Below are 26,289 nucleotides of genomic sequence, written 5' to 3' on the forward strand. Positions count from 1 at the left end.
TGGCCTGCCCGACAAACTAGCCCTGCTAGAACGCAGGCTGGTGCCGTCCTCGCCCGCAGTGTCCCGCGACAATGGCGGCGGATCGATGCTGCTGAACCAGAACAGCGTGCACAGCGTGACGCAGCAGCCCAGGGGCCCATCCCGCCGGGAGGGCACCCCCTGCATTTCGAACACCCAGCTGCAGGGCGTGGGGCGCAGCCTGGACGGCCAGGAAGCCAACAGCGAGCAGCCCAGCAAGCGTCGCAGGGTGCAGGCGGTTGGGGAGGCCGGCAGGGCCGGTTCAAAAGCGGCGGCGCCGCAGGCGGACGGGCGGGGTGTGTCGCCGCCGGCAGCGCAGCAGCGCCCCTCCCTCTCCCCCTTCCTCTCGGAAGGATTGGGCGGCGCAGCCCCCAAGCAGCAGCCCACGCCCACCAGCAGCAAGAAGCAGAAAAACACCATCAGCAGATACTTTCCACAGATCAGCGGCGGCGCCGGCGGCGTGGTCGGCGGCGGCGACCTGGCCACGGCAGCCAAGAAGGGCGCGGGCTCGCCGGGGCTGTCAGACCAGCAGGCCGCGCCGGCAGTGACAGCCCTGATGCAGAACCTGCAGCTGGAGGCGCAGCGCCTGCGGTGAGCCAACCAGGGCCGGGTTGCATTCCGCTGCCGCCAGCTGTTGCACTCTGCTGCACGTGACAGCTGCTGTCCCACCCCGCTCCGCCATGCTGCATGCTGCGCTGCCCGGCATCGCCCAGCGCTGCCTGACGCTGCCTGCACCCTCCTACCGCTGCCGCAGCGAGGACAACCAGCGGCTGGCAGGGGAGCTAGAGCGGGCGCAGGCGGGGCAGGCAGAGCTGAGCGGCAGCATGCAGCGGCTGGAGGCGGAGGCGGCAGAGGCGCGGCAGGCCAGCAGCAGCCGCGACGGCCACGTGCGCGCCGCGCTGCTGCGGCTGGCCACAGCCAGCGCCCGCCAGGAGCGGGAGATAGTGCACCAGCGGCTGCAGGCCTCGGCGCCGCGCCTGGGATGCCTGGGCGTGCGGCGGCGCGGAATCGACGTGCAGGAGGTGGGTGGCGCAGTGTCTGGATGCTTTGGAAGAGCGAACAGGCAGGCTGCCCTTGCCTGCTTGCGTGCTGGGCAGCCGGGCTGCCTCCCTGGCTGGGCATGCACACCGTTGTGAGGCTTTGGCCACCGCCGCTGCGGCGCCGCCGCCTTGGTGCAGGTGTGGGAGGATGGGCAGGCGTTCAAGGATGTGCACGCCAAGCTGCGGGCGCTAGCCGAGCAGCGGGAGAGCATAGAGGCCGCGCGCAAGGCCACCAAGCGGCGCCTGCCGCTGCCCGGCCAGGCGCTGCCGGCGGATCCCGGGGCGGCGGCGGCTGGGGGCGTGCTGCACCCGGATGACTGGGTGGTGCAGGTGGGTGTGCGGCCCTGCTGGCTGGCTGGCTGGCGGCAGGCAGCAGAAGCGGCGGGGCAAACCAGGGGCTACTATGTGCAGCTGTGGACGATGCGGGCCTCTCCATCTGGTCCCCGTTGCACCTCTACATGCCTATCACTCGTCTTCTCTCGCTATCCCTCGCCGCCTCTCCCTGCCTCCCTGCCTCCCACCTGCTGCTGTTCCACCTGACGTTAAACGTTGCGCTGGGCAAGTTGCACTGCTGTGTCTGCTGACGCATGAGCGACGCATCCCGGCTGCCGCAGGAGGAGATCTTCAAGGCGCGGCTGGCGGCGTTGAAGCGGGAGGAGGAGCTGCTTCGTGGCGAGCTGGCACGCCTGGAGGCAGAGAAGGTGGCGCACATACGGTGAGGGGCAGGGTAACGATGGGGTGGGACCCAGGAGAGGGCCGTTTGGCTTGGTTTGGTTGCCACCACTGCTGCCGCTGCCGGCAGCTGCCGCGCGGGTTGCTGCCCCGCCGCCTCCATGCCGGCCTCCCCACGCCTGCCCACGCTGGCGCATGCCCTCTTTCTCCCTCTCTGCCCCGCCGCCAGGGAGCTGAAGAGGGCCAAGGACGAGGAGGGCAGCCGCTTTGCGGGCTTCCCCGTGCTGCACAACCGCTACCTGCTCATGAACCTGCTGGGGCGCGGCGGCTTCTCGGAGGTTTACAAGGTGGGCGGTACAGCAGTGCCTTGCTTGTACCGCAGTGATGCAGCTGCACAGGCATCAGGCCCATGCATCCTGCTACCGCATCTCAGCGCTCGTCACAGCGTCTCATCAGAGGTCCTTACAGTAGTAGCAGTGACTGGTACAGTGGACATTGCCTGCCCATGCTGCCCCCCATGAGGCCTCATTGGCGCCCCCTTCCTTTCTTTGCTGCAGGCCTTTGACTTGGTGGGCCTGCAGGAGGTGGCCTGCAAGATCCACCAGCTCAACTGCCAGGCAAGCTCCGCGCCCTGCCTGCCCGCCGCCTGCCTCCCACGCGCCCCGCCTCCTGGAGACACTCCACCACCACCGCCGCCGCCACCCTGTCCCATCCTGCCGTGTTGCCACCCCACTCATCACCCCCCCAACCCCCCACACACAAACACACTCTGCAGTGGACAGAGATGCGCAAGGCCAGCTACGTGAAGCACTCGGTGCGGGAGTACCATATACAGAAAGGGCTGAAGCACCCCAGGTGGGGGCGGGGGCAGTGGGCATAGGGCACGCACCGCTGGGTGTGTGCTGGGTGTGGTGGTGGCGCGCCCGCGCACCCGCCGGGTGGCAAGTACGCGCTCGGGCCTCCTTGCCGCTGACCCGTCCTTCCATTCTGCTCAGGCTCCCACCCATCTGCTGTGCCTGCCCTGCCCACCCTACCCGCCTGCCTGCCACAGGATTGCCTCTCTGCTGGACATCTTCGAGATAGACAACAACACCTTTGCCACGGTGCTGGAGCTGGTGCAGGGCGGCGACCTGGACGCTTACTGCAAGCTGCACGAGGCACGTGCCGCTGGCGCCGGCGCTGGACTGGTGCAGGCTGGCGCAGGCTGGCGCCCCACGCCTGCGCTGCGCTGGAGCCTGCTCCATGTGCTGCGCCGGCTGTGCCGCGGCGGCCATGCTCGGCCTGCTGCCTCCTGCCTGCTGCCCTGGACCCGCCTCACCGCCTCTTGCGCCTGCCAGCCTCATTCGATCCCTCCCTGCCTAACCCTCCTACTTCCCACCCCTTCCCGTCCTCCCGCAGACGCTGCCCGAGCGGGAGGCCAAGACGATTGTGGCCCAGATCCTGTCTGGCCTGGTCTACCTCAACACCAAGCCCCGCTCCATCATCCACTACGACCTCAAGCCCGCCAACATTCTGTTCGACCGCAACGGGGAGTGCAAGATCACGGTGAGGCTGGGGCAGCCCGGGCCGCTGCGGTCGCAGCGGCGGCGTGCTGGCTGGAGGGCCTGCTGCTCTGCTGGTGTTGGGGGGCAGGCTTGTGGCGCATGCATGCGTGCTGGCTGGGGCGGTGACGGGCTCGCTCGCATGCTTACAGCCTGGGTTTCGTGGCAGGGCAAGCTCTGTCCTGCACTTGCTGCTGTGCCCGCTAAGCTTCCCGCGTCCCCTCCCCGCACCCCGCCCTCCGCCTCCCGCCCCACCCCGCTCCCTCCCTCCCTCCTCCCTGCCTCCCGCAGGACTTTGGCCTGAGCAAGGTGGTGGACGAGGGGCAGACGCAGGGCATGGAGCTAACGAGCCAGGGGGCGGGCACGTATTGGTACCTGCCGCCAGAGTGCTTTGTGGTGCGCCACGACGCCGCGGCGCCCATGATCAGCAACAAGGTGGGCTCAGGGGTGTAGGGAGGGGAGGACGGCTGTGGGCGGTGGATGGGCGGGTGGAAGGGGAGGGAGGTCGGAGAGGCCAGGGTGCGTCGAGACAGGAGACAGGCGTTCATCACGGCTGCCTGGCGGTGGTGTGGCGGCCGTGGGGGGCTGCCCACCGCCGGCCCTGCCCTGGCTGGCCCCGCCACTTCCCGGCCGCACACGCCACCTTGCCCCGGCCGCCGTGCCCGGGCTAGCGCAGGTGGATGTGTGGAGCGTGGGCGTCATCTTCTACCAGATGCTGTTTGGGCGGCGCCCCTTTGGGCACGAGCAGAGCCAGGAGCAGATCCTGCGCAACGAGGTGATGCTCAACGCGCGTGAGGTGGCCTTCCCCGCCAAGCCCGCCGTCTCGGCAGAGGCCAAGGACTTCATCCGAAGGTGGGCGGGGCCGAAGGGCTGGCTGTGGCTGGCTGGCTGGGAGGCTGGGTGGTTGGCGCTGTGGCTGGCCTGGCTGGCTGGCGGGGAGGGCTGGCCACAGCTGCCAGGGTGGGTCATGAAGTGCATGCGGGCAGGCTGCCAGCTGGCCTCCTGAAGGCGTGGAGCGCACCCTTTCTCACCCCTGCCCCCGCCTCGTTGTACCGCCTGCAGGTGCCTGGCGTACCGCCAGGAGGACCGCATGGATGTGCTGTCGGCGGCGGCCCACCCGTACCTCAGCTTCAAGAAGCCGGGCAAGGCAGCCAAGGAGAACGCGGCAGCGGCGACGGCGGTGGCGACGGCGGCGGCGGCGGCAGCAGCGGCGGCCAGCACTGCGCCCCTCACCTGAGCCAGCCAGCTAGGTGGTGCGCACACGGCCGGGTGAAGGTTTCTGTCCAGCACCTGGGCGGGGCACAACACCTCATGCATGCGGTAGGCAGAATAACGTAGCAGCGGGGCGGAACAGGCACAGCCTGCCCTCCGCCCCATTCTTTACCATTTTTGCAAGCTTGTTCCTACAGTGTTGTGCGCGCTAGCCTGTTTGCATGGGCATGCACATGTGCAGAGGCGCTACAGACGAGAGTGGAGTGGGTTGAACACAGGACTGGGCCAGGCACAAGAGGCAAAGACACTCTGGCGTATGGTAGCTCAAACTGACACACAAACCCGCTAATCTTGGAGGGGACATAAGCAGGGAGGGGTTGCGAGGATGGACATGGCAAGATTGGTTGGCACAAAATGGGAAAGGTCCAAGGGGCTAGAAAATTGGCAGGGTGGTCGGCTGGTGCCGGTGGCGCCGTGATCGACGCGTGTGGTGGCTGCGGCATGGCTGATCAAATCAAGTTGGTTGGCTGCGATGATGGATGGGTTATGGGCTACATAGTGGATGAATGTGAGGAGTAGGTAGGTGTGATTCTGGGACAGGACGTCGGCAAGAGTGGCAGCGCTGTCGCTGCATGAAAGTCGCTACCGTCAGGGGGCCAGGGAGCACGGCCACCTGCCGGAGCAGCTACCCTTGCCCCCCAAGCTGTACTGTTGTGCACTGGCGTAGCCACAACCCTGGCAGGAAGCGAAACCTTGCTGCACAATTGCTGCATCGTTGACTGTCGATCCAGGTTGCGTTGTGGGGCGCTACGGCTGCTGCCGGCGCAGCTAGCAGTGCGCCATTGCCGGCTGCTCCCCCAGCTGGCTCACCATGCTGCAGCAGCAGCGCAGGATGCAACCGAGTGTCATGTCATGAGGGATGGCGTGGGATGGCGCGGCTGAAGGAGCTGCAGCAGCAGGCTTGTGCCCCTCCAGCCCTGTCCTGGACTCAGAACTCCGGAAGCCGAGCAGTCACCCTCTTCAGTGCTTGCTGCATGCCCACACACGCGGCTCTCTGCCTCACCTGCGCAGCTCCTTGATGCCGCCGGCCGACAGCCGGCTCCTGAGCAGCAGCGGCGCCGCGGCGGGGCACTGCAGCAGGAAGCTGTGCAGGGTGGCGGGGCGCAGGCCCAGCAGCTGCATGCGCTCCTCCAGCACGGGCTGCAGCACACACGGCAGGGGTGGCAGCGGGGCCGCGGATTCAGGTTTCAGATGGCAGGAGCAAGCGGGCAAGGCGCTGGACTGGGCGATGCGGCTGGGCAGGGGATGGTGCGCAGGATGGGGCCGCGCTGGGCTGCAAACAGGAGGCGAGGCAAAGGGGGCCGCCCGTGTCTCACCGCGCTGGCCGCGGGCGGCAGCGCCAGCACATCGGGCGTGCTGCGGACCAGGGCCGCCACGTCGGCGTTGCTGAGGCCCAGGGAGCGCAGCAGGCGCAGCCGGTTCTGCGGGGGTGGCCATGGCGGCAATGCAGGGAGCAAGATGGTCGGCAGGGTGCCAGGGGCCACGACGAACCGCTGGCACAGCAAGCGGCCTCGGGGCATGCAAGCCTACTTTGGCTGCCTGCCCGCCTGCCCACGCGCCCCCACCCCACCTGCACAAAGTGCGGGGCCCGCATGAGGCTGGGCAGCAGGCGCTGCACGTCGCCCGGGGGCAGGTGCAGCTCGGAGTGCAGGAAGTGCATGGCCTTGCCCACCTTGTCCAGCCGCCGCTCCTGCACGCAGGCAGGCAGGCAGGCCACCAGGCAGGCAAGAGGCCCGTCAACCACAGGCAACAAGTGGTGGGGCAGCAGGATGCCACACCGTGGCTGCAGGGAAGCATGCAGTCCGGGAGCTGCCGCCGTGGCAGTCAGCGGAGCTGCATGGCGACGGCGTGCCTCGTGGCGCTCGGTGAGGGCGGGCATGGGCATGGATGGTAGGGGGGCCTGCCGGCTGGCTGGCAGGCTGTGCCGCACCTGCACTGCTGCCATCAGCTGCTGGGCATCAACACCGCCGGGGCGTGCAGCCCCTGGCGCCTGCAGCACCAGAGGTGAGAGCGGCGGGTTTCCACGTTTAACGGCTGCGGCGGCACGGCTGGCAGCCGGCACAACGGCGCGCAAGGGCCGTGGCGGCGCGGCGGCGGCAAGGGGCCAGCGCGCACAAGGGCGCCCCTCTGCCCTCCATGGGTTCTCAGATCGCCGCCGGAAGGCCATGAATGACGCTGAGACCCGCTGCCTGCCCACAACCACCCAGATTGTCTCGGCAACTGGTCGTTCGTTGACGCATGTCGGACAGCGCTCATTCGCTCACCTGAGCCAGGCTGGAGGTATAGCGGGCGGAAATAGGGGCCAGGCACGCCATCGCGGGGGCTCCCAGCGGCACCGCCACCTCGAGGAACGCAAAGCTTGCGGCTTTCAGCATCGATACAGTCGAAGCGACGCAAGACGAGGAATGGGATGCAAGAAGAGAACAAGACAACCGAGTTGAGAAACGGCTGGCTGCAAGTTTGCCAGGCTCTCGCATGGCGCCCATGAAATTAGAAAACGCCCCAGGACTTGACGGCGGAGCCCCAGATCGGGCGGCGCCAGCCGTTCAACGAAGGGCGCCCACTTGCCCCTGCTGCCGTCGCCGCCATCCAGGCCTCTGCCTACCGAGGCATGTGGGGACATGGCAATGCAGTTGTGCCATCCCCTCTTTGCTTGCATGGAAAGGGTGTTATATTGCATTGGGCAACTAAACTAATAGCAAATTACAGTGTGCACGGCGCTTTTTGGTACAAACAGCTCAGTAGCAGATGCTCAGGTAGCCAAAACATTATGCAGTGGGACCCAAAGGAACTCAGTGCTCAGTAGGGAGGAAGGCGCAGAAAACCAGATTCAAAGGAAGGAAGCACTGCTTCCTTCATGGCAAGACACATTGGTATTGCTGCCTTACGGTGCCAGCAGAGTGCGCAGAAGAAGAGCGGGAGGCTGGCCCAGTAATCTGTTTGCAAGCAGGGTGGGGGCAGGAACGTGATGGGCGAGAGTGGTAGAAACATGAAAAGAGGGATAGGAGAATTGCGCCAGGAGCAGAGCACCCCGCATCCACCATTCATCCCCGACCCATGGCAGTTGCCGTTGCCGCCCTGCCTATTATACTCGACATGCCGCTACGGTGGCTGGCAGCACCGTGTCGAGGCACATCATGCGGTCTTGACGCAAATGCCTCCCTGGCATTTCAAACCCAAGTACACGCAGCACTCGGCGTCTGCAGTGCAGCCCAGATTCTCCGGAATGCACCTGCACAGCAGATGTGGCCGCATCGGTGAATCATTGTGCCGGGCGTGCATAGGCCAAATTGGGGGCCAGCTGTGCTGAGGAGCTTGCCGCCACCCCAACTCCTGGCAGCACAGCCTGGCCGCGCCAGCAGCCAGGCCTGGGCAGCCAGCCGGCGGCACTCGCTGGCACCAAATCATGCACTCACATGCACCACTTGGGACCAATGCCATCAGATGACATGCACAAGCGCGAGCAGCAGTCGTCATGCTCATTGCAGAAGTCGCCGTTTGGCAAGCAACTGCATGGGGAGGGAGCACACGGGGGTCGGGCGTGAAGCAGCACGTCAGCTGTCCTGCCCAGAGGGAAGCAGGACAGCAGACGCTGTCAGCTGCTCAGCACATGTGCCGCCTGGCCAGGAATGATAGCTGAGCTGAGGAGAGGAGCCTCACCCGCAGAAGCCCTGGTAGCAGACGCGGCAGCTGCGTCACAGGTGCAGCAGAAGGGGAGCAGGTTTCAGGCAAGAGGAGAAAACGCGGGGCTCGTCATGTCAGCGCACGCCGACCTGAAGCACAACCCGCAAGGCACACATAACAGGAGCTGCAGCTGGCACCCTCACCACTCGCTGTCCTCCTCGCAGGGCTCGTCAAACGCACCGCACCTGCACACACAGCGAACGGTGCTGAGCCAGGGCGCGCCGAGCAAGCAAGGTCACCCTCCAGCGGCGGCACAACAGCATGGGCACGACGGGCATGCCTGCTGATCAGGCTGAGGCTGCAGCAACTCACGTCGGTGGTGGGGGAGCAGGGGGGCTGGGGCGGGGTGGCGGGCGCGGGGGTTTCGGGCGAGGCGGCGGGCGTGGTGGCTTCGGTGAAGGAGGCCTAGGCGGTTTCGGCGATGGCGGTTTGGGCGGCTTGGGACGTGGAGGCGGCTTGGGACGTGGAGGAGGAGGTGGGCGTGGTGGTTTGGGCCGTGGCGGCGGACGAGGCGGTCTGGGAGAAGGAGGTTTCAGCGCTGCGGTAACCATCTGAAGTGAGGGGGCGGAAGCAGCGGCAATACTTCAAGCGCGGTAGGATGCTGAAGGCCAGGAGCGCTTGATTGTGGCACACCATATGTGCCGGAAGCAAGTGAGGGCTCTATCCCAGCGCCCAGTGGGGCAGCAGTTTGGACTCTTGATGCCTAGCAACCGTTGCTGCCATGTCCCGCCACCCCGCTCATTAGTGCCGCCATGATCACCTCCCTCCCACCGCGCGCCCTTCAGCGCCCGCCGGCCCGGATTCAGCCTCACCAGGGTGCAGCTGGACCACACCAGCACCAGGCTGGCTCCGTACAGCAGCGCGGACACCCCAGCCCAGGGGCTCCTGCAGCGCGGGGAGAGTCCCATCGCGCCCAGCGATCCGACAACCACCGCAGGGGTCTCCAGCAACGAGAAACAGCTCTGGGAGGATTGAATGGATTGCCACCCCTTGGCTTCTGTGGTCCGCAGTTCCCTCAGCAGCTGACCCAGCTCCATCGCAAGGTTCCATGCCGCGGGCAGGCCTCCACGCTCGCCCCTTGATGAAGAGCCGAAGCAGGAGCACAGGAGCGATCGGGCTGCAGGGCTCCTGCCGTCGCCGCTATATCAGCGGCACCGTCTCCGCTGGAGCGCGGCGGGGTCGGTCAGCCTGGTGTAGGCCTCATTGGCTATCGATGGCCAGAGCCAAGCAGGGGCAACAGTGGCATCAGCGTTTAGCCGCAGGAGCACTGGCCCTGGGTGCTGCCTCTCCCGCCCATCACCGCTCAGTGCCCGGCAGCGCTCCCACCGCGTACCGACAGCTGCTCTACCAGCTTCTCTATTGTTCCTGTAGCAAGTCTGACGGCGCCGCCCTCCACTTCCCAGTTTGGAATGTCATCCCTCCTCGCTCCACGGCCACCTCTGTCCCTGGCATGGCAGACAGCATAGGGCAGTGGGCCAGCGGTGATCAACTGGAAGGCGCCGCTGCGGCGGTTGCGGAGTGGCATCAAAGCTCTGCTGCACAGCATCGTCAGCGAGGGTGGATGGGGTGCATTGGCAGGGTGCGCAGCAGCATGACTGTTTGAGGCAGGCCGGCGCCCAGGACCTCGCCAGACCACAGCCATCAAGTGAAACACTTGATAGGAACGGTTCCTATTGCATAACAGCCTGCGCACACTTTCTCCAAGATTCTCAGCACATTGCAACAATGGTACAACAGGAGAGTACTGTAAGGGTACAGAGACAGTGTAAAAGCAACGGGGGGGAGGCTAGGGGCAGAGGCGGCTGCCCATGTGGCACCTCAGGCAGTCGCCGCCGAGTCCAGGGCGTGCTCGGTGTGGGTGGCCCTGAGGCGCCCCATCAGCCACTCCCCCGCCTGGATGGGCGGGTACTTGGCCGGGTTGTCGGGGCCGCAGCAGGTAGGCACACACTCAATCACCGCATCGTAGTTGGCGTCTGCGGCGGAAGGGAGGCAGCGGGGGCGGCGGTGAGAGGGAGGGGCGGGGTGTGGCTCGCCGGCGCCGGCGTCAGCATGCATGCGCCAACCATGAGCAGCCAAGGTGCCGGGCGTTTGAGGGGATGGGCGGGGTGGCAGCGGCAGCACGCGTGACAGACGGCGCAGGCAGCCCCAGGGGCGGAGGCGTACCGACAAAGAAGGCGGTTGAGTAGCGGTCCTGGCCGTTGTTGAGCACTCGGTGCAGCGTGGACTTGAACAGCCCGTTGGTCCACCGCTCCAGCATGTCTGCGACCACCAGGGGGGTGGTGGCGGGTTGGTGGGATGGCAGCAGGGAAGCGCGCTGTGTGGAAGCAGCGCCAGCGGCTGCGGTGAGTGCAATGGCCCCACCGCGCCAACCTGGCTACCAGGGCTCGGCAGCGGCAGCAGGAGTGCCAAGGCATGGCGTGCCCGCCGCCGCCCGCCCACCTCCGATGTTCATGACGAAGCAGTCGGGGCGGGGCGGCACGTCCACCCACCGCCCGCCCAGGAACAGCTGCAGGCCGGGCTGCTGGTCGGTGAGCAGCAGCGTGATGCAACCAAAGTCGGTGTGGGCGCCGGCGCCGATGTCGCCGGGCGCGTCCTGGGAGCTGCGGGCACGGAGGCGTGATGCGTGTGCCAGGAGGCGGGTGAAGGAGCAGGTTGCCAGGGGAAGGGCGGGATCCGAATCAGTGGCAGGCAGGCTCAGCCATTGCAGGCAGTTTCTTGTTGAAGAGAGCCCACCACAACCACAACCACCACCGCGGCCGCGGTCGCCCCACAGAAACAGCCGGCGCCACTACCACCCTGGCCCACCTGTAGTGCAGCGGGCGCAGCGTGGCCACCGAGTGATCAAACAGCGGCACAAAGTGGTCGGGCGCCAGGCCCAGCGCAGTGGCCAGCGCCGTCAGCACGCGGTCCCCCAGCGCCACCATGGCAGCATGGTACTCCATCATTGCGCTGCGGGCAAGGGGCAGGCAGGGCGAGGGAGGGGTGGGGCGGAGCTGGATGAGGGGCAGGCAGGCACACAGGCAGGCAGGTTGTGCTGCTGGATGGGGCGCCGCTGAGCCCCTGCCCCCACCTGCGGAAGCCGGGGGCCCAGTCCTCTGGTGGCCACACGTTTGGGCCCTGCAACGGCAGGCTGCCAGCTGGCACCTCGCGCCCGATGTAATAGCCCTCCTTGGTATCCGGCTTGCCAGAGGGGTCCAGCGCCTGCTCATGGGCGGGGCTGTACCTGCAGGAGGGGATGGCGGCGAGGCCGGCGGGCCGCAACGGTCGGCAGGCGGAGGCCGGGCAAAGCCTGCGATGCGGCGGATGGTCGGCATGCCCCGCAGCCCCTCACCCGCGGTTGTTGGGGTCCTTGGTGGCCAGCAGGGTCATCTTCTTCTCCAGAGGCAGCTGCGGGAGGGCCGGGGAAGGTGCAGGGAGTGCTTGGGTTGGGCGATGTGCCACCGGCCGCCCAAGCCGTGGCAGCGCGCACACAAGCGCTGGGAGCGCACCTTGAAGAACTGGCGCTGGGCCTCTCTCATGTTGTCCACGACTACTGCGGGCACCCCGTGGCCAGTCAGCACTGCAAACCCCGAAATTTTGCAAGCGTGGAGCAAGTGTTGGGGCGCATCTGCTGCAGACAAGTCCACTAGCGCGGCCATCCTGTTCCCTGGGTGGCAGTTGATGCGGAGCAGTGAGAAGCGAGGAATGGGTGCAGGGCCACAGGCGCCCAGGCGCCCATGCAAGGGTGGGGCCGCCCTGTCGCAGCTGGTCGCAGGGCGCAGGGCATGCGACATGCAAGGGTGGGAGCCCCCGAGGCAATGCTGTTCTCTTTGCCCTTCAGTCCTGACATCACACACGGGATGCACAGAGACCATGCTGGGTCACACATCTCCCAAATGCCCATTTCGGCTTCAGACGCATGTTCGCCCGGCGCCGCCTTCGGCCCGCTGGGTGCATCAAGCAGGCGCCATGAGCGTCAAGCCTGCCGCCAACTCTGATCGAACCCTTTCTTCACTTCTTGCTGCCGTGCACAATTCTGGGGGACTGCAAGGCAAATGTGGCTCGAGACTCTCGTTCCAAACAACCGCTTGCTCGCCCTGCTGCCCCAGCGACCTGCCCTGCGCGCCGTGGAGACGCACAGTGCAGTATGCAGGGCAACCGCAAGCAGCAGCAGCTGTAGCGACGGCGGCAGCGGTGCCAGCGATGACGGCGCCGCCAACCCGCCCTGGGTGTTGGCCAATTATTACACAAAGAAGCTGGAGAGGCGAACAGACTCGCTGGGAAACATCAGCAGCAGCCCAGACACCATTGCCGAGGGCCCCGGGTGGACGCGCGAGGCGCAGCTGCGGCTGGCGGCGCAGGCGCTGGCCGCCGAGCTGCAGCAGGATGCCGCAGTGCTGCTGGACCAGGCACGCCACCCTCCTGCTGCCTGGCGTTGCGACCGCGGCTTTCCAACCCTCCTTGGCTTTGGGTGGCCATCGGCAATCCCAGGCATCCCCTCCCAAGAACCCCACCACATCGCCTCCTTCCCCCTGCGCAGGTGCGGCAGCTGCACGCCCTGCTGCCCGCCATGGAGGTACAGCTGAGCCGCATGAGGCCTGCGGAGCTGGTGCGCCTGGCGGCGCGGCTGGAGCAGATCTCGCAGCTGCTGGTGGCCCTGCGCCTGCGCTTCCCCGCTTCCGACGTCGCGGCCATGGCGGCGGCGCACCCGCCGCTGCTGTCCATGACGCCGGAGCAGCTGCGGGAGGCGGTGGCGGCGGTGCAGCGGGAGTTCCCCGATGCCAGCCAGGTGGGCCCTCAGCACGGCACGTCCCGCTCACCCCACCTCGGCTTGCTGCTGCCGGTGTCCTGCCAGGTGGCAGACATCATTGCTCGACAAATCGACATGGCTGTGATCCAGATCAGGTGTTCAGACGAAGCCTAGCCGTCCCCCGGCGCCTGCCGCAGGAGGACCTCGAGGCCATGCTGGCAACAAACGCCACGCTGCTGGACGCCGCCAACCTGCGCGGCTGCATGGAAGGCGTGGGCCACCTGCTGACGCGGCAGCAGCTCATGTGTGCCCTGCAACACGACGTCGCCTTCCAGGTCTGTGGCTGGCGTGGGGTCGAACCATGACGGGGGGCCGCCGTGCCTCGTCAACAGCCTCGCTGCTCAAGTGCATTCGCCACCGGCATTAAGAGGCTGCCACAAATCATGCCTGCTGGCTGTGCTTATGTCCACATGCCGGCCCTCCTGCCCGCTGGCCTGTCCTGCAGTTCCAGGTGCTGCAAGGGCAGTCTCGTGGCGAACGTGACGCCGAGTATCTGTCCGATATGTACCGCCCCATCTAGCATGCATCGTCCCGTCCTGGCACCGTTCCACGATGGGTAGCACCGGCAGTGCTGGAAGCATATGCGACCTGCCTCATTTCTGCAATGCAATGGGCTTCTGCCTTGAGCCTGCCAACTCTAGAGCGCTTGTGTGCAATGACGGGCGCAAGGCGGCGGGCGGCAAGGCCATGGGCTGCACTTGGACGCTCTAAAGCTACAATCGGCTCGTGGTGATCCTCCACAATTCCTGGGGTGCCTTGGCATCCCAAATGCCATGGAGTACAGGATGGGGCACTGCCACGTGGATGGCGGCGCAGAGAGTGTCCTCCCCACGCCTTTGCGCCCTTCCCTGCCATCTGCCGTTTCTTCTGTGCTTGGTACAAGCTTACCGGGCCAGGATGGGGGGTATAGGCGCCAAGCGCTCCAAGAAGAGCAAGAGCAAGCGGTAGGGCGGGCTGGGAGCGTGTGCATATTCACCGCCATGCCTGCCAGGGATCGTGTGTGCACGCGGACGGCGCATGCAGGCGCATGCGGTTTGGCGCCGCCGCCTTGCCCCTGCTCACGGGAGGCCTCCCCACGCTGCAGGCAAACGCTGAAACAGAAGTACAAGGTGCTGCGCAAGGTCAAGGAGCACCACCGCAAGAAGCGGCGGGCGGACAAGAAGCTCGGCATCAAGCCCAAGGAGCCCAAGGATCCGGGCATCCCCAACGCATGGCCCTTCAAGGAGGAGCTGATTGCGCAGCTCAAGGCGCAGAAGGAGCGGGCGGTGGCCAAGGAGCAGATGCTGCGTGAGCAGCGCAAGGCCCAGAGGCAGCAGCAGGTGCGCCGCAGGGGTGCTGGTGGTAGCATGTCTGCCCACATCACGCATGCAGTCCGCACATGGACGGCACATGGACGCCGGCGGCCGCCGCCGCCACTGCCGCCGCCTCGAGGCCTCGAGCGCTCAGGCCGGTCCTTGTGCCTTGGCCCTCCCTGCCCTCCAGGCCGCCATGGAGCAGGACGGTGACGGTCAGCAGCTGGAGGCGCTGCAGCGGCAGGCGGCCAAGCGGGGGCGGGAGTATGAGAAGGAGGCCGCCAAGGCGCCCGCCCCGGGCACCCCCGCCTTCGTGGACTACTCCCGCCGCGCCTTTTACAAGGAGTTTGTCAAGGTGGGCGCCAGCTGCACACCCTCGCTCGCCGGCGCTGCGCCAAGTGTACCGCAGCAGGCGCAGGCAGCCCAAGGGCCCGGAGGAGCAGGGTCCAGGCAAGGCTCGATCGCCGATCGTCGTCGCTGACACATACACCTGCTGCCCCGCACCCTGCTTTGCTTTGTTTTAATACGCAGGTGGTGGAGGCCAGCGATGTGCTGATCGAGGTGCTGGATGCGCGCGACCCGCTGGGCTGCCGCTGCCTGGATGTGGAGCGCTTTGTGCGCAAGCTGGATCCCTCCAAAAAGATTGTGCTGCTGCTGAACAAGATCGGTGCGCACCCGCGCCTGCTGTGCCTGCTGTGGCTGCTGCACCTGCTGCGCCTGCCATGGCTGTGGTCGTGGCGGCGCTGGCCTGCAGCTGCTGCGCTGGGGCCCCCAGATGGAGCAGACTGGGCAGGGGCCACAGCCCCGTCGCTGCTGCCGCCGCCATGCTTGCCGCCGGTTGGGAGGTGTGGCCTGAGGCGCGGACTGGCTGAGGTGCTGCTGCTCCTGCCTCTGCGCCCGCCGTCCCGTGCAGACCTGGTGCCGCGCGAGGTGGTGGAGCAGTGGATCAAATACTTCCGAGAGGAGCTGCCCTCGGTGGCGTTCAAGTGTAGCACGCAGAAGCAGGTGCAGCCGTGGGTGGGGCCGCCGGGTTGGCTGCTTGGCTGGTTGCTGGAACAGCGGCCGGCGGCGGCCGCAGCGAGGCGGCAGACGTGCCCGGCAGCTGCCTGCCGTGCAGGGCTGTAGCAAGGCCTTGGCTCCTCTGGCTGCCAGGCCCGGCCGCTGCCGCCGCCGCGCCCCTGCCTGCCTCCTCCCCGACCTCCGACCTTCCCCCAGACCAGCCCACTCCCGCTCCCTCCGCTCCCGCCCGCCCGCAGGCGGCCAACCTGGGGCGGCGCCAGCTGGCGGCGCCCGTCGACGCGGCGGTGCGCGGCAGCGAGTGCCTGGGCGCCGACGCGCTGCTGCAGCTGCTCAAGAACTACGCGCGCAGCGCCGACATCAAGCGGGCGATCACGGTGGGGGTGGTGGGGCTGCCCAACGTCGGCAAGTCGAGCGTGATCAACTCGCTCAAGCGCACGCGCGTGGCGCAGGTGGGTGGGTGGCGGCGCGGGTGGCTGGCGGCCATGGGGGCAGGGTCATGGGGTGCGTCTCCTGCTCGCCCATGACCGCATGGGGGGGCTAGCTGCGTGTGAACTGTGAACTGGCGAGCTGCAGTGCCGGCCGCTGCTGGGCCTGCGTTTACCCCTGCTCCTCACTCTGCGCTGCGCCACCCCCACGCTCCGCTGCCGCAGGTGGCAACACGCCGGGCGTGACCAAGGCGGTGCAGGAGGTGCACCTGGACAAGCAGGTCACGCTGCTGGACTCGCCGGGCGTGGTGTTTGCGCACGCGGGCGCCCAGGGCACGGCGGTGGCGGCGCTGCGCAACGCGGTCAAGGCGGAGCAGCTGGAGGACCCCACGCTGCCGGTGGGTGGCGGGCTGGTTGTGTTGTGGTGGTGGTGGTGGTTGGGGAGGTGCGGTGCTGGTGACTGGGTGCGCATGGCGGCGGTGGGTGTGGAGATAGTGGCTGTGTGGCTGCTTTGCGCCTTTGCTCTTGGGGTATGTATGGCAGCAGGGGTGTGGCCCGCGCCCATGCCGGCTCACACACCGCCGCCCCATGCGGCCCCCTGGACGCCTGGCAGGTTGAGGAGATTGTGCGGCGCTGCCCCGCCAAGCAGCTGATGACGGTGTACAAGGTGGCGGCGTATGAGGGGGCAGACCAGTTCCTGCAGCTGGTGGCGCAGGTGGGTGGGCCGCCCTCCTGTGCTGCTGCACGCCTCCATCATGCTTGGCACTGTTGTTGTTTCTGTGTGCGTGCTTTGTTGGTTTGAAATGTGCTGCCTGCCAGCGCATGCCCCTCGCTTTGCCAGCTGCCGGAGCTTGAGTGCGTTGCCTGCCCGCCTGCCTGCCTTCGCACAGGCGCGCGGCAAGCTGAAGAAGGGCGGCGCGGTGGACGTGGCGGCGGCGGCGCGCATCGTGCTGCAGGCGAGCCGCGGCAGCCTGCGCCGCATGGCTGATGCGTGCCCCTGCAGCGCTGCGGGCCCTCCCACCCTGCACCCCGCCAGCAAGCTCTTGCAGCTGCTTCCAGCTTTCGTTGCGCCGTGCTCACCCCTACCCTGCCCTTCCCCTGCCTGCGCTGCCCCCTTGCCCCTGCAGGACTGGAACGACGGCCGCATCCCGTACTTCACGGTACCGCCGCAGCGGGACAGCGAGGTGGCGGGCTCGGCGCGGGTGGTGGCGGCCTGGGGCTCCGAGTTCGATGTGGACCAGAGCGCGGCGCTCGCAGGCCTACGCGGCATGGAGGAGGGCGGCGGCGGCGGTGGCGCTTTCTTCCAGACCGACACGCTGGGCACGGCGTGCATCGATCTGGAGGGCCTGAAGCTGGCTGAGGAGGAGGAGGGCGGCAGCGGCAGCGAAGATGATGATGATGATGATGATGAGGAGGAGGAGGAGGATGGGGCAGGTGGGCTTGTGCCGCATGCACACCTGTTGTGGAGAGCTGTGCGGGGCCTCGGTATGCTCCTGTGCCGCGTGGTCCCTGCAACAGCAAGCAGACGCGCGTTCTGATGACGCACGTGCGTCTGCTCCTTCCCCCTGTGCCTGAACAGAAGGCATGAGCGGCAGTGACGGCGAGGAGGAGGCGCGCGGGCCGCCCGGCGGCGAAGCCATGGACGAGGCGGAGGCGGCGCCGTCGGCCAAGCGGCAGCGCGGCGCGGCGTCGGCCGCACAGAACGTGCAGCTGTTTGCCGAGGCGGGCCAGTTCAACCCGCACGCGGCGCGCGCGGAGCGCAGGCAGCGGAAGAAGGGCAAGCTGATGCGGCAGGCCGGGGGCGAAGACGGCGGCGGCGGCGGCGCGGCGGCAGATGAGGAGTATGATTTCGAGGCGGACTGGCAGGCGGAGGCGGGCGGCGGCAGGAGCAACCCCTTTGCGCAGCTAGGCAGCGGCAGCGAGGGCGAGGGCGACGAGTGAGGAGGCCTGCGACTTGTGCCTGGCCGGATCCCACCGCTTGCCTCCGTGCACAAGTACTGGTTGTAAATGGCTGTGAGCTATCAAGCACGGGGCGGGGTCCTTTGGGCATGTGTCGGATGAGAAGGGAAAGCAGGAGGTCAAGATGACAGCAGGCTTCCTTGCAATGTGCCACCCCGCCGGCTTCCTTGCATCACGGCAGCGCTGTCGACTTCTTGCAGGCACATGTGGTTGCTTCATGTGCCGCCCGTGGCTCTTCCCGGCAGCATTCGCCCATCGATATACTCATCCAGGGCCCCGGGTTCGGGCTGCCTGGGCAAGCGGTTGGAGCGCGGCAAACACATCACCTTGCCAGCTTCAGTTTTCGGCCAGGCTCTCGCATCACGGTGGCCTATACGTTGCGTTGTGAACTCCAGAGGGGCGCCAGGTGCGTGGGAGGCGCACCGCGTCAGTGAGAGTCAGCCGCCACACACGTTTTTTGCTGCCCGCCTTCTGCGGCCAGCTTGCGGGTTGAACGGGATAGAAGTTGCGCATGAAGAGGCGCCTGGGGTTCCGGCATGGCAGCGCCCCGCAGGGGGTCGTAGAGGGGCGGCAGCGGCGGCGCGGGCGGGCGTGTCTTATCCCTTGCCAGGCATTTAATGAAGATCTGAAAAGCAATGCGCCTGTTGCAGCTGGGATACAGCATGGATACATGCCACAGAGGCCATGCTGTATTGTGCCGCCAACAGGGCACCCCCCGGGTTGACCCTCCCTGTCCGCAGGCGGTGCCGGTGACGCCTCGGCGATGAATTGATGCCCACCACCAGAAACCTCACCTTAGCGTAGAGCAGCAGCGGCAGCATCAGCAGCGGCAGGTTACCATGGCAGAGGAAGTGTGCGAGCGGCTGCAATTCCGCCTCGAGGTGCAGACCGCATCAGAGGTGACCCGCCTGGCGGTGTGCGGCAACTTCCAGGGCTGGCAGCTCTCCACCGCCAATGACCTCAAGTACACAGAGGCCTCAGGTGACCTCCCACGGCCCGCCCCGCCACCCGACAGGGCTGCCGCAGCCTGCATGCCGGTTGGCAGCAGCTGGCGCGGCGCCGCCAACCCGCATGCATGCGTGCGTGCGTGCCGAGCGCCGCCCTGTCACGCAGCTCTGTGCAGGCAACGTGGAGGGCGGCACCACCTGGCGCAGCGACCTGCTCGCCATCCCGGCCAACAAGATGCCGCTGCGGTTCAAGTTTGTGGCCAACGGCCACCGCTCCTCCCCCAACACGCGCCCGCTCATCTGGGACTCGCAGAGCCGCGTGTACCACCGCATCCCGCCCGACGGCGTGCTGCGCTGCGAGTTTGAGCCCACCCCCGACAGCAGCGACACGGGGTGAGGCCGGCGGCCCCCCTTGTGCTGCTCTTTTTTTTGCTTTCGTTTCGTGCCCATGGCAGCCTGGTCCCCCTCCCCACTTCACGCCTGCCTCATCTCACTCGGCTTCCTCTGTGGCTGCTGCCTGTGCTTGCAGGTGGGTGACTGCCGACGGCGTGGGCGCCTACCAGCTGCGCGTGGGCCAGCCACCCGGCAGCGCCGAGGCTCTGGTCAAGCTGGAGCCGCACTTGGGACACCAGCCAGGTGCGCGGGCAGGCGCTGCTGCTGCGTGCTGGTTGGCGGTGCCGCTGCTGGCGGCCCCGCTGGCCTGCGGTGCCTGGCCTCCACACGCCCGGCCGTGTTGCGGGCGACCAGTGGTGCCGCGAGCCTGCGATGCATGCATGCGCCTTGCTGACAGCGCCGGCATGCCTCCTTGGTGCAGATGAGGTGGATGTGGTGCTGGTGGAGGCGAAGCCCAACGACCCTGCGGTACCGCAGGGCAAAGTGCTGGCGCGCGTGGGAGGTGCGCGTGCTGTGCCCTGCCCCGCTGCGCGCCGCCGCGCGCCGTGCTTGCTGCACCTGCCGAGGTCAACCTGGGGGCTTGCCGGGCGGCCCCACTCCACACCCCCTTGCGCTGTGCTTGGCAGCCGAGGCATGATCCCCGCCGGTCGTCACCATTCGCCACACACACCCGCTGCTCCCCGCCCGCAGCGCTGCCCGGCGGCGCGGGCTCAGCGGAGCAGCCGGCCGGGGATGCCGGCAGCTGCACCTACCTGCTCAACTCTCAATCCATCGAGGCGCTGGCCTTCCGTGTGGATGTGACCTCCAAGCGCGACGGCGCGCTGCTCGCCCGCTGCTTCATCTCGCCCGAGACGCTGCAGGTGCGGGCGGGGTGTGTACAGGGGTGCCCGCCTCTCCCGGACGGCTCGCGCCCTTCCTCCCGTCCAGCCCCGTGGTTCTCATGACGATGCCGCGGCGGCATTCAAGCGGTGCACGCGGTGAAGCTGCTTGCAGCGTGTTGACACGTGTCACCATGCGCTGTGCTGTGCTGTGCAGGCGCTGGAGGGCAGCATCCACGCCGCGCTGCTCACACCCGACCTGCGCCACGCGGGCACCTTCCGCGCCTCCTTCCTCGTCGTCGCCGCCCTGCAGCACCCCGCCAACTCCCTGGGCAACCTGCAGCGCAGCCGCTGGGTGCCCGGCGGCGACACGCTGGACATCGGGTGCGCGTCAGCTGCGGGGGGGCTGCTGCCCTGCCCTGCCCTGCCCAGTTGCCCTGCCCAGTTGCGCTGCCCTGTGCGTGTGTGTTTTGCGAGAGGTTCGGTTATCGAACCGCGGGGAACAACAGGGTTGTGCTTGCCCGGACTGAGGGGAGCCAAGCGGACCGCTCACGCCCTGCTCCAACCCACCTCACCTCGCCTCGCCTCGCCTCAGTTTGCCCCCTGCCCCCTCCCCTCCCTCCCCCCGCCCCGACCCGCAGCCACCGCGGCTCCGGCGCCAGCAAGGTGCACGGCCACGCGGTGCGCGAGAACACGCTGCTGTCGTTCCAGAAGGCGGCCACCAACGCCGCCGACTGCGTGGAATTCGACGTGCACGTCACCGCCGACGGCGAGTGCGTCGTCTTCCACGACTTTTTGGTGCCCATCCGGCTGGGCACCGAGGTGGTGCGCCTGCCCATCCCCACGCTGACCTACGACCAGCTGCGCTCCCCAGACTTCACACAGTGGATGGTGTCACCCAAGTGAGCGCGGGAGGGGTGGGCGGGAGCAGGGACGCAAGGGCGGGCGGGGCGGGGGAGCAGGGCCCAGGGCTGCCTGCCTGCCTGCCTGCCTGCCTGCTTTTTCATCAGCGGGGACAGCGCGCCTGGCTGCACCCTCGCCCTGTTTGGCGGATTGTGTTGGTCTGGGGTGCCATGCAAGCGCGGTCGGCCGTGCCGGTGCCATGCATCAATGCTAATGTCAACGCCCGGCTGCTCGCAGCGAGGATGCCACCAACAAGGATGCGCTGGATGAGGAGAAGCAGCGGCGGCGCACCACGCTGCAGCGCAACATGAGCAGCGCGGAGGACATGTTTAGGAGGTGGGCAGGCCATGGTTTAGGAGGTGGCAGCCGATCAAGCACGTACACCCATGCTAGCACCCTCTGAAGCTCCCAGCCGGTGGCCCGATTTACCCCCCCCCTCAGTGCTTCCCCCCTGCCTCACACCTGCCCCCCGCAGCATCTTCAAGCCGCAGTTTGCGGGCCCCGGCCTGTCCCCCGCGCGCAGCACGTCTGGCGACAGCAGCGACGGCGCCAGCAGCGTGGGCAGCGGCGAGGACCCGTCGCAGGCGGTGGCCGCCGCCCGCTGGTTCCTGACAGACCGCATCGCGTCGCTAAGGGAGGCCTTCCGCCGCACTCCCAAGTGGCTGGGCTTCAACATCGAGCTCAAGTACCCCACGGCGCTGGAGGTGGCGGCGATGCGCGCTCACTGGTGGTCCCGCAACCACTTTGTGGACGCAATCCTCAAGGTGAGAGAGAGAGTGCGTGTGTGTGTGCGTGGGTGCATGCGTTTATGTGCCTAGCCGCCCGCTGCGAACCGCTAGTGCTTGCGGGTGCCTGCCAGCGTGCGCGCCTGTTGCCCGCCGCAGTCCACGTGCTCGCCGGCCGCAATGCAAGGCATTGGGGTGTTTGCTTTGCCCCACGCTGCCCCGCCCGTGCGCCGCCGCCTGCCCGCGCGTCGCAGGTGGTGCTGGAGGAGGGTGCCGGCAGGAAGGTCATCTTCTCCACCTTTGACCCCGACTGCGCCACGCTGCTGTCCCTGAAGCAGCCCCGCTTCCCCGTGCTGTTCCTCACCTGCGGCGGCACCAAGGTCTTCACCGACCCGCGCATGAACTCGCTGGAAGCGGCGCTGCAGTTTGCGCTGGCCTCGCAGCTGCAGGTGGGGGGCCGCCTGGGGTCCCCGGGGAGGGTCTGTATGTGAAGGATGCCGGCGGCAGGCGGCGCTGGGCCGCGTGCGGTGCACCAGCAACGGCTGCGGCGTGTGTGTGTTGGGGCAAGGGTGGATCGCTGGGTAGCTTGGCGCCCCCTCCCTCCCCCCCTCTGCTGTGCGGCGTGCGCCGCGCCTCGCCCCCCACCCGACGCCTCCGCGCCTGCTACGGCTGCGCAGGGCGTGGTGGCGGAGGTGACGAGCGTGCTGGGGCGGCTGCAGGAGACGGTGGCTGAGTTCCACCGCCACGGCCTCTTCCTCTACACCTGGGGCGACGCCAACAACGACTACGCCTCCTACATGGCGCAGCGCGAGGCGGGCATCGGTGAGCGACGCGCCGCTGCGCCTTTGCCTGGCTGGGCCGGCTGGGCTGGCGGGCTTGCTGTGGGGCGTCTGAGCTGCGGCCTGGTGGTAGGGTCGGGGTGGTTGGCAGCGGCTGGCGCCTTCAGACGCAGGCCTGCGGGCACAGGCGTGTGGAGCCCGCAGGCACGGCGGAAGGTCCCGGCCTGCGTCGTGCCACGTGTGCCACAGGCGCCGCCCCGACCCGCCCCCTGCGCCTCCCCCCTGCCGCCCCTCGACAGACGCAATCATCTTTGACGATGTGGAGCGCATGGCTCGGCGCACCGACAAGCGCGCCTCCTCCACCCGCACCCTGTTCACCAAGAGCATGAAGTCGCCCGCCTCCACGCAGGCACGCGCAGGGCGGCAGGGGGCCTGCCGCTGCCGGGAGGCACTGCTGCTGGGTGCCATTGCTGTGTGCTGCCGGGCAACAGCTGGAGGGCCACCTTGCAGCGGCCTGGTGCCTGCGCGGCAGCCTGGCGTTGCTGCCAGTGCGATGCTCTCCTGCTCCACTCCTGCCCCCGCTCTGCTCTCCCGCCCTTCCTCGACTAAGCCCATACCTACCTTGTGGCCCGCCCCGGCGCAGGACATGGAGCGTCTGGCCAGCTCCGGCGGCAGCACCCTGCAGGTGGACCTGGAGCGCCTCAGCGGCGGCTTCACCATGCTGGCCATCTCGCCCATCGGCTCCCCCAGCGCCACCGGCCTCATCCCGCTGGCCCCGCCGCCGCCCTCCATCAAGGCGGCCATGGCGGGGGCCGGCCCGGCGGTCACCAACGGCTCCGCCGGCCCGCAGCTGGGCGCCTTCTACGGCCATAGCAACGGCGGCCTCAAGTAGGCGGCCGCAGCTGCTCGGCACCGGCAGCGGCGGCTGGCCCTGCAATATTAGATATTTCTAGACCACCCACCCCCGCCAGCTGCGCACCTCCTTAACTTATGCTTAACTTATCGGCTCCCCCTGCTCAGCCCTTTTGCATTTGGTTGACGCTACCTGCTAGCCATCGCTGCATCCAATCCCATGACATCCTCTCCTCCTCCCCCCCTGACCGCCAAGCGCTGCATCGCCGACCGATACCAGCTAGCCAGGAGCTGCGCTCCCGTGTGCAGTGCGTAGAGCTGCCACCATATGTACGTCTGAGCGTCTCTCTTTCCTCTCTGCGGCAGTATTTGCAGCACTGATCAGCTGCCCCTTCCCTCTGAAGGCTTGCCATGCTGTGGCAGCCATCAATGCTCTGCAACGCTCCTTTTCAGGATTCCAGGCCCGCCGACCTGCCTCCAAATTCTTTTTCAACTGCTGTGATCCCCCGTGCACAACTTCCCTCTCCTCACTGCTGGATGTGACGAGACGAACTGCCGGCCCCCACCTGCTGCACTGGAGCAGCATGTAAATATGGGCACCGTCATTGTTGCATGCTGGCCACAACGCAAGCGCTGGTCAGAATGAAACAGAGGAAAGTTGGAGGCAGGCGATGGGAGGGAAAGGGATGAGCAGGAGAAAAGAGCAACAAAGCAAAAGGGAAATGGTTGATGGGCATGAGACACCGGGGAACAACTGCCAAAGCTAGTACTTGCGCTGCGAGCCGCCAAATAACACCAGCTTCTTCTTGCCGCCCTTGCCGCCGCCGCTGCTGATGTGCAGCCCGCCCAGCTGCTCCGCTGCAGTCCCTGCATCGTGCGTGGCTGTGCCTGAGGTGGCGCCCCACGCTGGGACAGCCGGAGCAGCCGGTTTGGGGGCCCACGCCCCTTTGGGCGCTGTGGGGGCCGGCCCCGGCACTGCTGGGCTGGCGGGCTGGGTGGAAAGCGACGGCCCAGTGGCCGCAAAGCCGTCCCGGGCCAGAGCGGCATAGCTGACGCCCGCCTGAGGCTGCGCAGGCTGCGCGCTCGCTGCCTCATCCCCTGCCCCGCCGGCCTCGCCGGCCGCGGACGCCTCCTCTGCTGCCTCGCGGTCGAGGCTAGCAGGCAGCAGGCTGGCAGAGGGCAGCGGCATGGCCCGCAGCTCGGCAGCAGTCAGGCCCGTGTTGGCAGCGGCCGCCGCCGCGGCCGCCGCGGCTGCGCGCTCCTGCTTCAGGCGCCTGGCCTCCTGCTTGGCACGCTGCGCACGCTTCTTCTCGCGCTGTGCCAGCTCATCGGCAAACGGCACCAGCGCCCCTGGCGGCAGCAGCCCTGTGCACAGACAAGGGAGAGGCGAACCAGCATCGCGATCAGCAAAATTCGACCCTCCAGTGAATGCGCCACCCCCACCAGCTGACAACCCTAGGTGTACAATGACACGGCAGGCCTGAGACCTGAGCCAACGTCTCAAGCCCCGCCTTCCAACTCCTTCCCGCTTTCCTGGCCCAGGCCTGCAGCAGCACGCGAAGCGGGGCCGCCACCCACCGCTCAGGTCGACTTCGCACAGCTGGAAGGTGGCGGTGAGGGGCAGGTGGGCCAGCACGCGCATGCGCCGCCGGCTGGCCTCGTCCTGAGCCACATCCTCCACCTCCAGCACCTGCCAGGCAGAGGGGCACAGGCCCCGGAGAAGAGATGGGCAACCAGCAAGCGTGGGCGAGGGTTGTGGTAAAGCTCAAAGCTGGCACCTGGCGACGGACGGTGCCTGGTTATCAACAGAAATGCATGCACGTCAACGCACACGCAGTGCCAGCTGCCACGATATTCGTGTGCGCTCACCCTCGCAGAGAGGGTGGGCGGGCAGGCGGGGTAGGCGCTGTAGTGGGCCAGCAGCATGCGGAGGTTGAGGGGGCACAGGAAGAGCCACTGGCCGTCTGCGGCAGGGAGCATGCGCGGGATCAGGGAGGTGAGCAGCCACTGGAACCGGGCCTGCGACACGGCTCAGGCATCCTGCCTGCCAGCAGCGAGGAGGACTGGCAGATTTTAATCGCAGACGCCTCTGGATCACGGAAGCATCCTGTGGGCGTGCCTGAGGACTGGTAGAAGAAGAATTCTGAGGCGGAGGCCCCGCCGCCGGCGCCGGCCTCAGCCGGGGAGCTGCCCAGCAGGCCGCTGGTGGACTTGAAGCTGCCGGGAAGCTCCGCCGTACTGCCTGCCGCGGCCGCAGACGCGGCGGGAGACACGCCGCCGCTGCCGGGCGCAGTCCCGGCGCCAGGCTGGCCGCCGCTGGCTGCGCTAATGGGCATGGCGGCGGTCCGGGGCTGGCGCCGCGCGCTGCCAGGGGGTGGTGAGCCTTCAGCCTCATCGTCGCTGAAAGCAGCCTGAAGCGCAGCCACCGACCCCGCCGGTGCAGGCGCCGCGGCAGGCCTTGGGCGCACCGGCGGCGGGGCAGGGGCGTGGGCGCGGTGGGGCGCGGAGGGCGGCGGCCCGGCCGCCAGCGAGGGGAACAGGCGGTCGCGGGCGGCGGCCGCAGCCTGCCGCTCGCGCCGCGCGGCGGCGGCGCTCAGCGCGGCGGTGGTGGCGCCCCTGACGGCGTGCGCCGCCTGCTGGCCCGCCTCCTCTGGACTGAGCAGCGAGTCCTGCAGGCAGAGCGTGTGGGGTGGCTGCTGTTCTCCTGTGCGCTGGCACGCCTGCAGGCATCACCTGCTGCTTCCCAGAGGTGTGCGCACGCTCACACACACACACACACACACATGGGCACACACACACACACACGCACACATCTGTTGCCACACACACAACTCCCGTCAGACGCACACACATGAATCCCGCCCCAGACACACACTGCCCCACACCCCCACACCCCACACCCCACACACACACCTGCACCATGGGATCCGCCGCCTCCAGCAGCGTGCGCTGGCGGCGCTCCGCGGCGGCGCGCGCGCGCGCAGCCAGCGCATCAATGGCCGAGTAAATGTTGGGCGCCTCGTAGGCCGCCTCTGCGCCGCCCTCCGCGGTCACCTGGCGCGACACAAGAGGCAGGGCAGGCAGCAGCCACCAGTTGACAGGACGGTACCGCGAGGAGGGGCGGCAGGTGCAGCAGGGGCAGCAGAAGAAGCAGGGCGCG

At 67.8% G+C, this 26,289-nt stretch overlaps 7 protein-coding genes across 7 annotated transcripts in view; 4 read left to right on the forward strand and 3 right to left on the reverse strand.

The window, feature by feature from the left end:
- Positions 1-926: 926 nt before the first annotated feature.
- CHLNCDRAFT_7719 (hypothetical protein) lies at positions 927-4,409 on the forward strand (the record flags this gene model as incomplete). The annotated part of the gene is made up of 11 exons (XM_005844655.1): positions 927-1,040; positions 1,197-1,388; positions 1,673-1,773; positions 1,960-2,077; positions 2,288-2,314; positions 2,506-2,585; positions 2,782-2,917; positions 3,129-3,275; positions 3,563-3,706; positions 3,948-4,123; positions 4,334-4,409. Coding segments are annotated over 11 exons (1,311 nt in total), but the record flags the coding sequence as incomplete, so codon positions are not given.
- A 3,269-nt stretch (positions 4,410-7,678) lies between these two features.
- On the reverse strand, positions 7,679-9,135 carry CHLNCDRAFT_54346 (hypothetical protein; the record flags this gene model as incomplete). Its single annotated transcript, XM_005844733.1, has 5 exons — positions 7,679-7,775; positions 7,960-8,052; positions 8,204-8,233; positions 8,371-8,412; positions 8,999-9,135. The coding sequence occupies 5 exons, from the start codon at positions 9,133-9,135 to the stop codon at positions 7,679-7,681; spliced, it is 399 nt and encodes a 132-aa protein (XP_005844795.1).
- Positions 9,136-9,248: 113 nt separating this feature from the next.
- Positions 9,249-11,876, reverse strand: CHLNCDRAFT_36779 (hypothetical protein). Its single transcript, XM_005844734.1, has 7 exons — positions 11,716-11,876; positions 11,559-11,614; positions 11,298-11,450; positions 11,033-11,176; positions 10,667-10,827; positions 10,391-10,486; positions 9,249-10,200 (listed from the first exon to the last, which is right to left on the reverse strand). The coding sequence occupies exons 1-7, from the start codon at positions 11,863-11,865 to the stop codon at positions 10,046-10,048; spliced, it is 915 nt and encodes a 304-aa protein (XP_005844796.1). The 5' UTR covers positions 11,866-11,876; the 3' UTR covers positions 9,249-10,045.
- A 299-nt stretch (positions 11,877-12,175) lies between these two features.
- Positions 12,176-13,536, forward strand: CHLNCDRAFT_138686 (expressed protein; the record flags this gene model as incomplete). The annotated part of the gene is made up of 5 exons (XM_005844656.1): positions 12,176-12,181; positions 12,316-12,600; positions 12,747-12,995; positions 13,154-13,291; positions 13,462-13,536. The coding sequence occupies 5 exons, from the start codon at positions 12,176-12,178 to the stop codon at positions 13,534-13,536; spliced, it is 753 nt and encodes a 250-aa protein (XP_005844718.1).
- Positions 13,537-13,888: 352 nt separating this feature from the next.
- CHLNCDRAFT_32463 (hypothetical protein) lies at positions 13,889-17,772 on the forward strand. The gene is made up of 11 exons (XM_005844657.1): positions 13,889-13,960; positions 14,101-14,335; positions 14,499-14,663; positions 14,840-14,975; positions 15,222-15,313; positions 15,565-15,781; positions 15,979-16,151; positions 16,367-16,468; positions 16,644-16,709; positions 16,881-17,187; positions 17,333-17,772. Exons 1-11 carry the CDS (start codon positions 13,914-13,916, stop codon positions 17,692-17,694), a joined length of 1,902 nt encoding a protein of 633 aa, XP_005844719.1. The 5' UTR covers positions 13,889-13,913; the 3' UTR covers positions 17,695-17,772.
- Positions 17,773-18,551: 779 nt separating this feature from the next.
- CHLNCDRAFT_138688 (hypothetical protein) lies at positions 18,552-23,169 on the forward strand (the record flags this gene model as incomplete). Its single annotated transcript, XM_005844658.1, has 13 exons — positions 18,552-18,693; positions 18,836-19,052; positions 19,189-19,295; positions 19,474-19,554; positions 19,743-19,912; positions 20,088-20,254; positions 20,512-20,772; positions 21,011-21,109; positions 21,249-21,537; positions 21,753-21,947; positions 22,176-22,320; positions 22,577-22,749; positions 22,921-23,169. 13 exons carry the CDS (start codon positions 18,552-18,554, stop codon positions 23,167-23,169), a joined length of 2,295 nt encoding a protein of 764 aa, XP_005844720.1.
- A 1,207-nt stretch (positions 23,170-24,376) lies between these two features.
- CHLNCDRAFT_58819 (expressed protein) overlaps positions 24,377-26,289 on the reverse strand; it is a 4,662-nt gene continuing 2,749 nt past the window's right edge. Inside the window, exons 8-13 of the mRNA XM_005844735.1 lie at positions 26,043-26,183; positions 25,771-25,798; positions 25,249-25,286; positions 24,999-25,093; positions 24,708-24,819; positions 24,377-24,494 (exon numbers count right to left, since the gene is read on the reverse strand). Coding sequence (XP_005844797.1) covers positions 24,711-24,819; positions 24,999-25,093; positions 25,249-25,286; positions 25,771-25,798; positions 26,043-26,183 — 411 coding nt within the window. The 3' untranslated portion in view covers positions 24,377-24,494; positions 24,708-24,710. The remainder of the gene's footprint in view (positions 24,495-24,707; positions 24,820-24,998; positions 25,094-25,248; positions 25,287-25,770; positions 25,799-26,042; positions 26,184-26,289) is intronic.

Source organism: Chlorella variabilis (assembly GCF_000147415.1).
Source record: "Chlorella variabilis unplaced genomic scaffold CHLNCscaffold_21, whole genome shotgun sequence".
NCBI lineage: Eukaryota > Viridiplantae > Chlorophyta > Trebouxiophyceae > Chlorellales > Chlorellaceae > Chlorella > Chlorella variabilis.

What these genes read in the sequence shown, in the direction of transcription:
- CHLNCDRAFT_36779 (XM_005844734.1), bottom strand. Translation starts at nt 11,865, where the DNA reads ATGGCCGCGCTAGTGGACTTGTCTGCAGCAGATGCGCCCCAACACTTG. An exon ending in TGGGCCCCCGGCTTCCGCAG is followed by an intron (nt 11,177 to 11,297) that starts GTGGGGGCAGGG and finishes CCTTGCCCGCAG; the next exon opens with CGCAATGATGGAGTACCATG. An exon ending in CTCAACCGCCTTCTTTGTCG is followed by an intron (nt 10,201 to 10,390) that starts GTACGCCTCCGC and finishes CTTCCGCCGCAG; the next exon opens with ACGCCAACTACGATGCGGTG.
- CHLNCDRAFT_32463 (XM_005844657.1), top strand. Translation starts at nt 13,914, where the DNA reads ATGGGGGGTATAGGCGCCAAGCGCTCCAAGAAGAGCAAGAGCAAGCG. An exon ending in CGGCGCGCATCGTGCTGCAG is followed by an intron (nt 16,710 to 16,880) that starts GCGAGCCGCGGC and finishes TTGCCCCTGCAG; the next exon opens with GACTGGAACGACGGCCGCAT. An exon ending in GGAGGAGGAGGATGGGGCAG is followed by an intron (nt 17,188 to 17,332) that starts GTGGGCTTGTGC and finishes GTGCCTGAACAG; the next exon opens with AAGGCATGAGCGGCAGTGAC.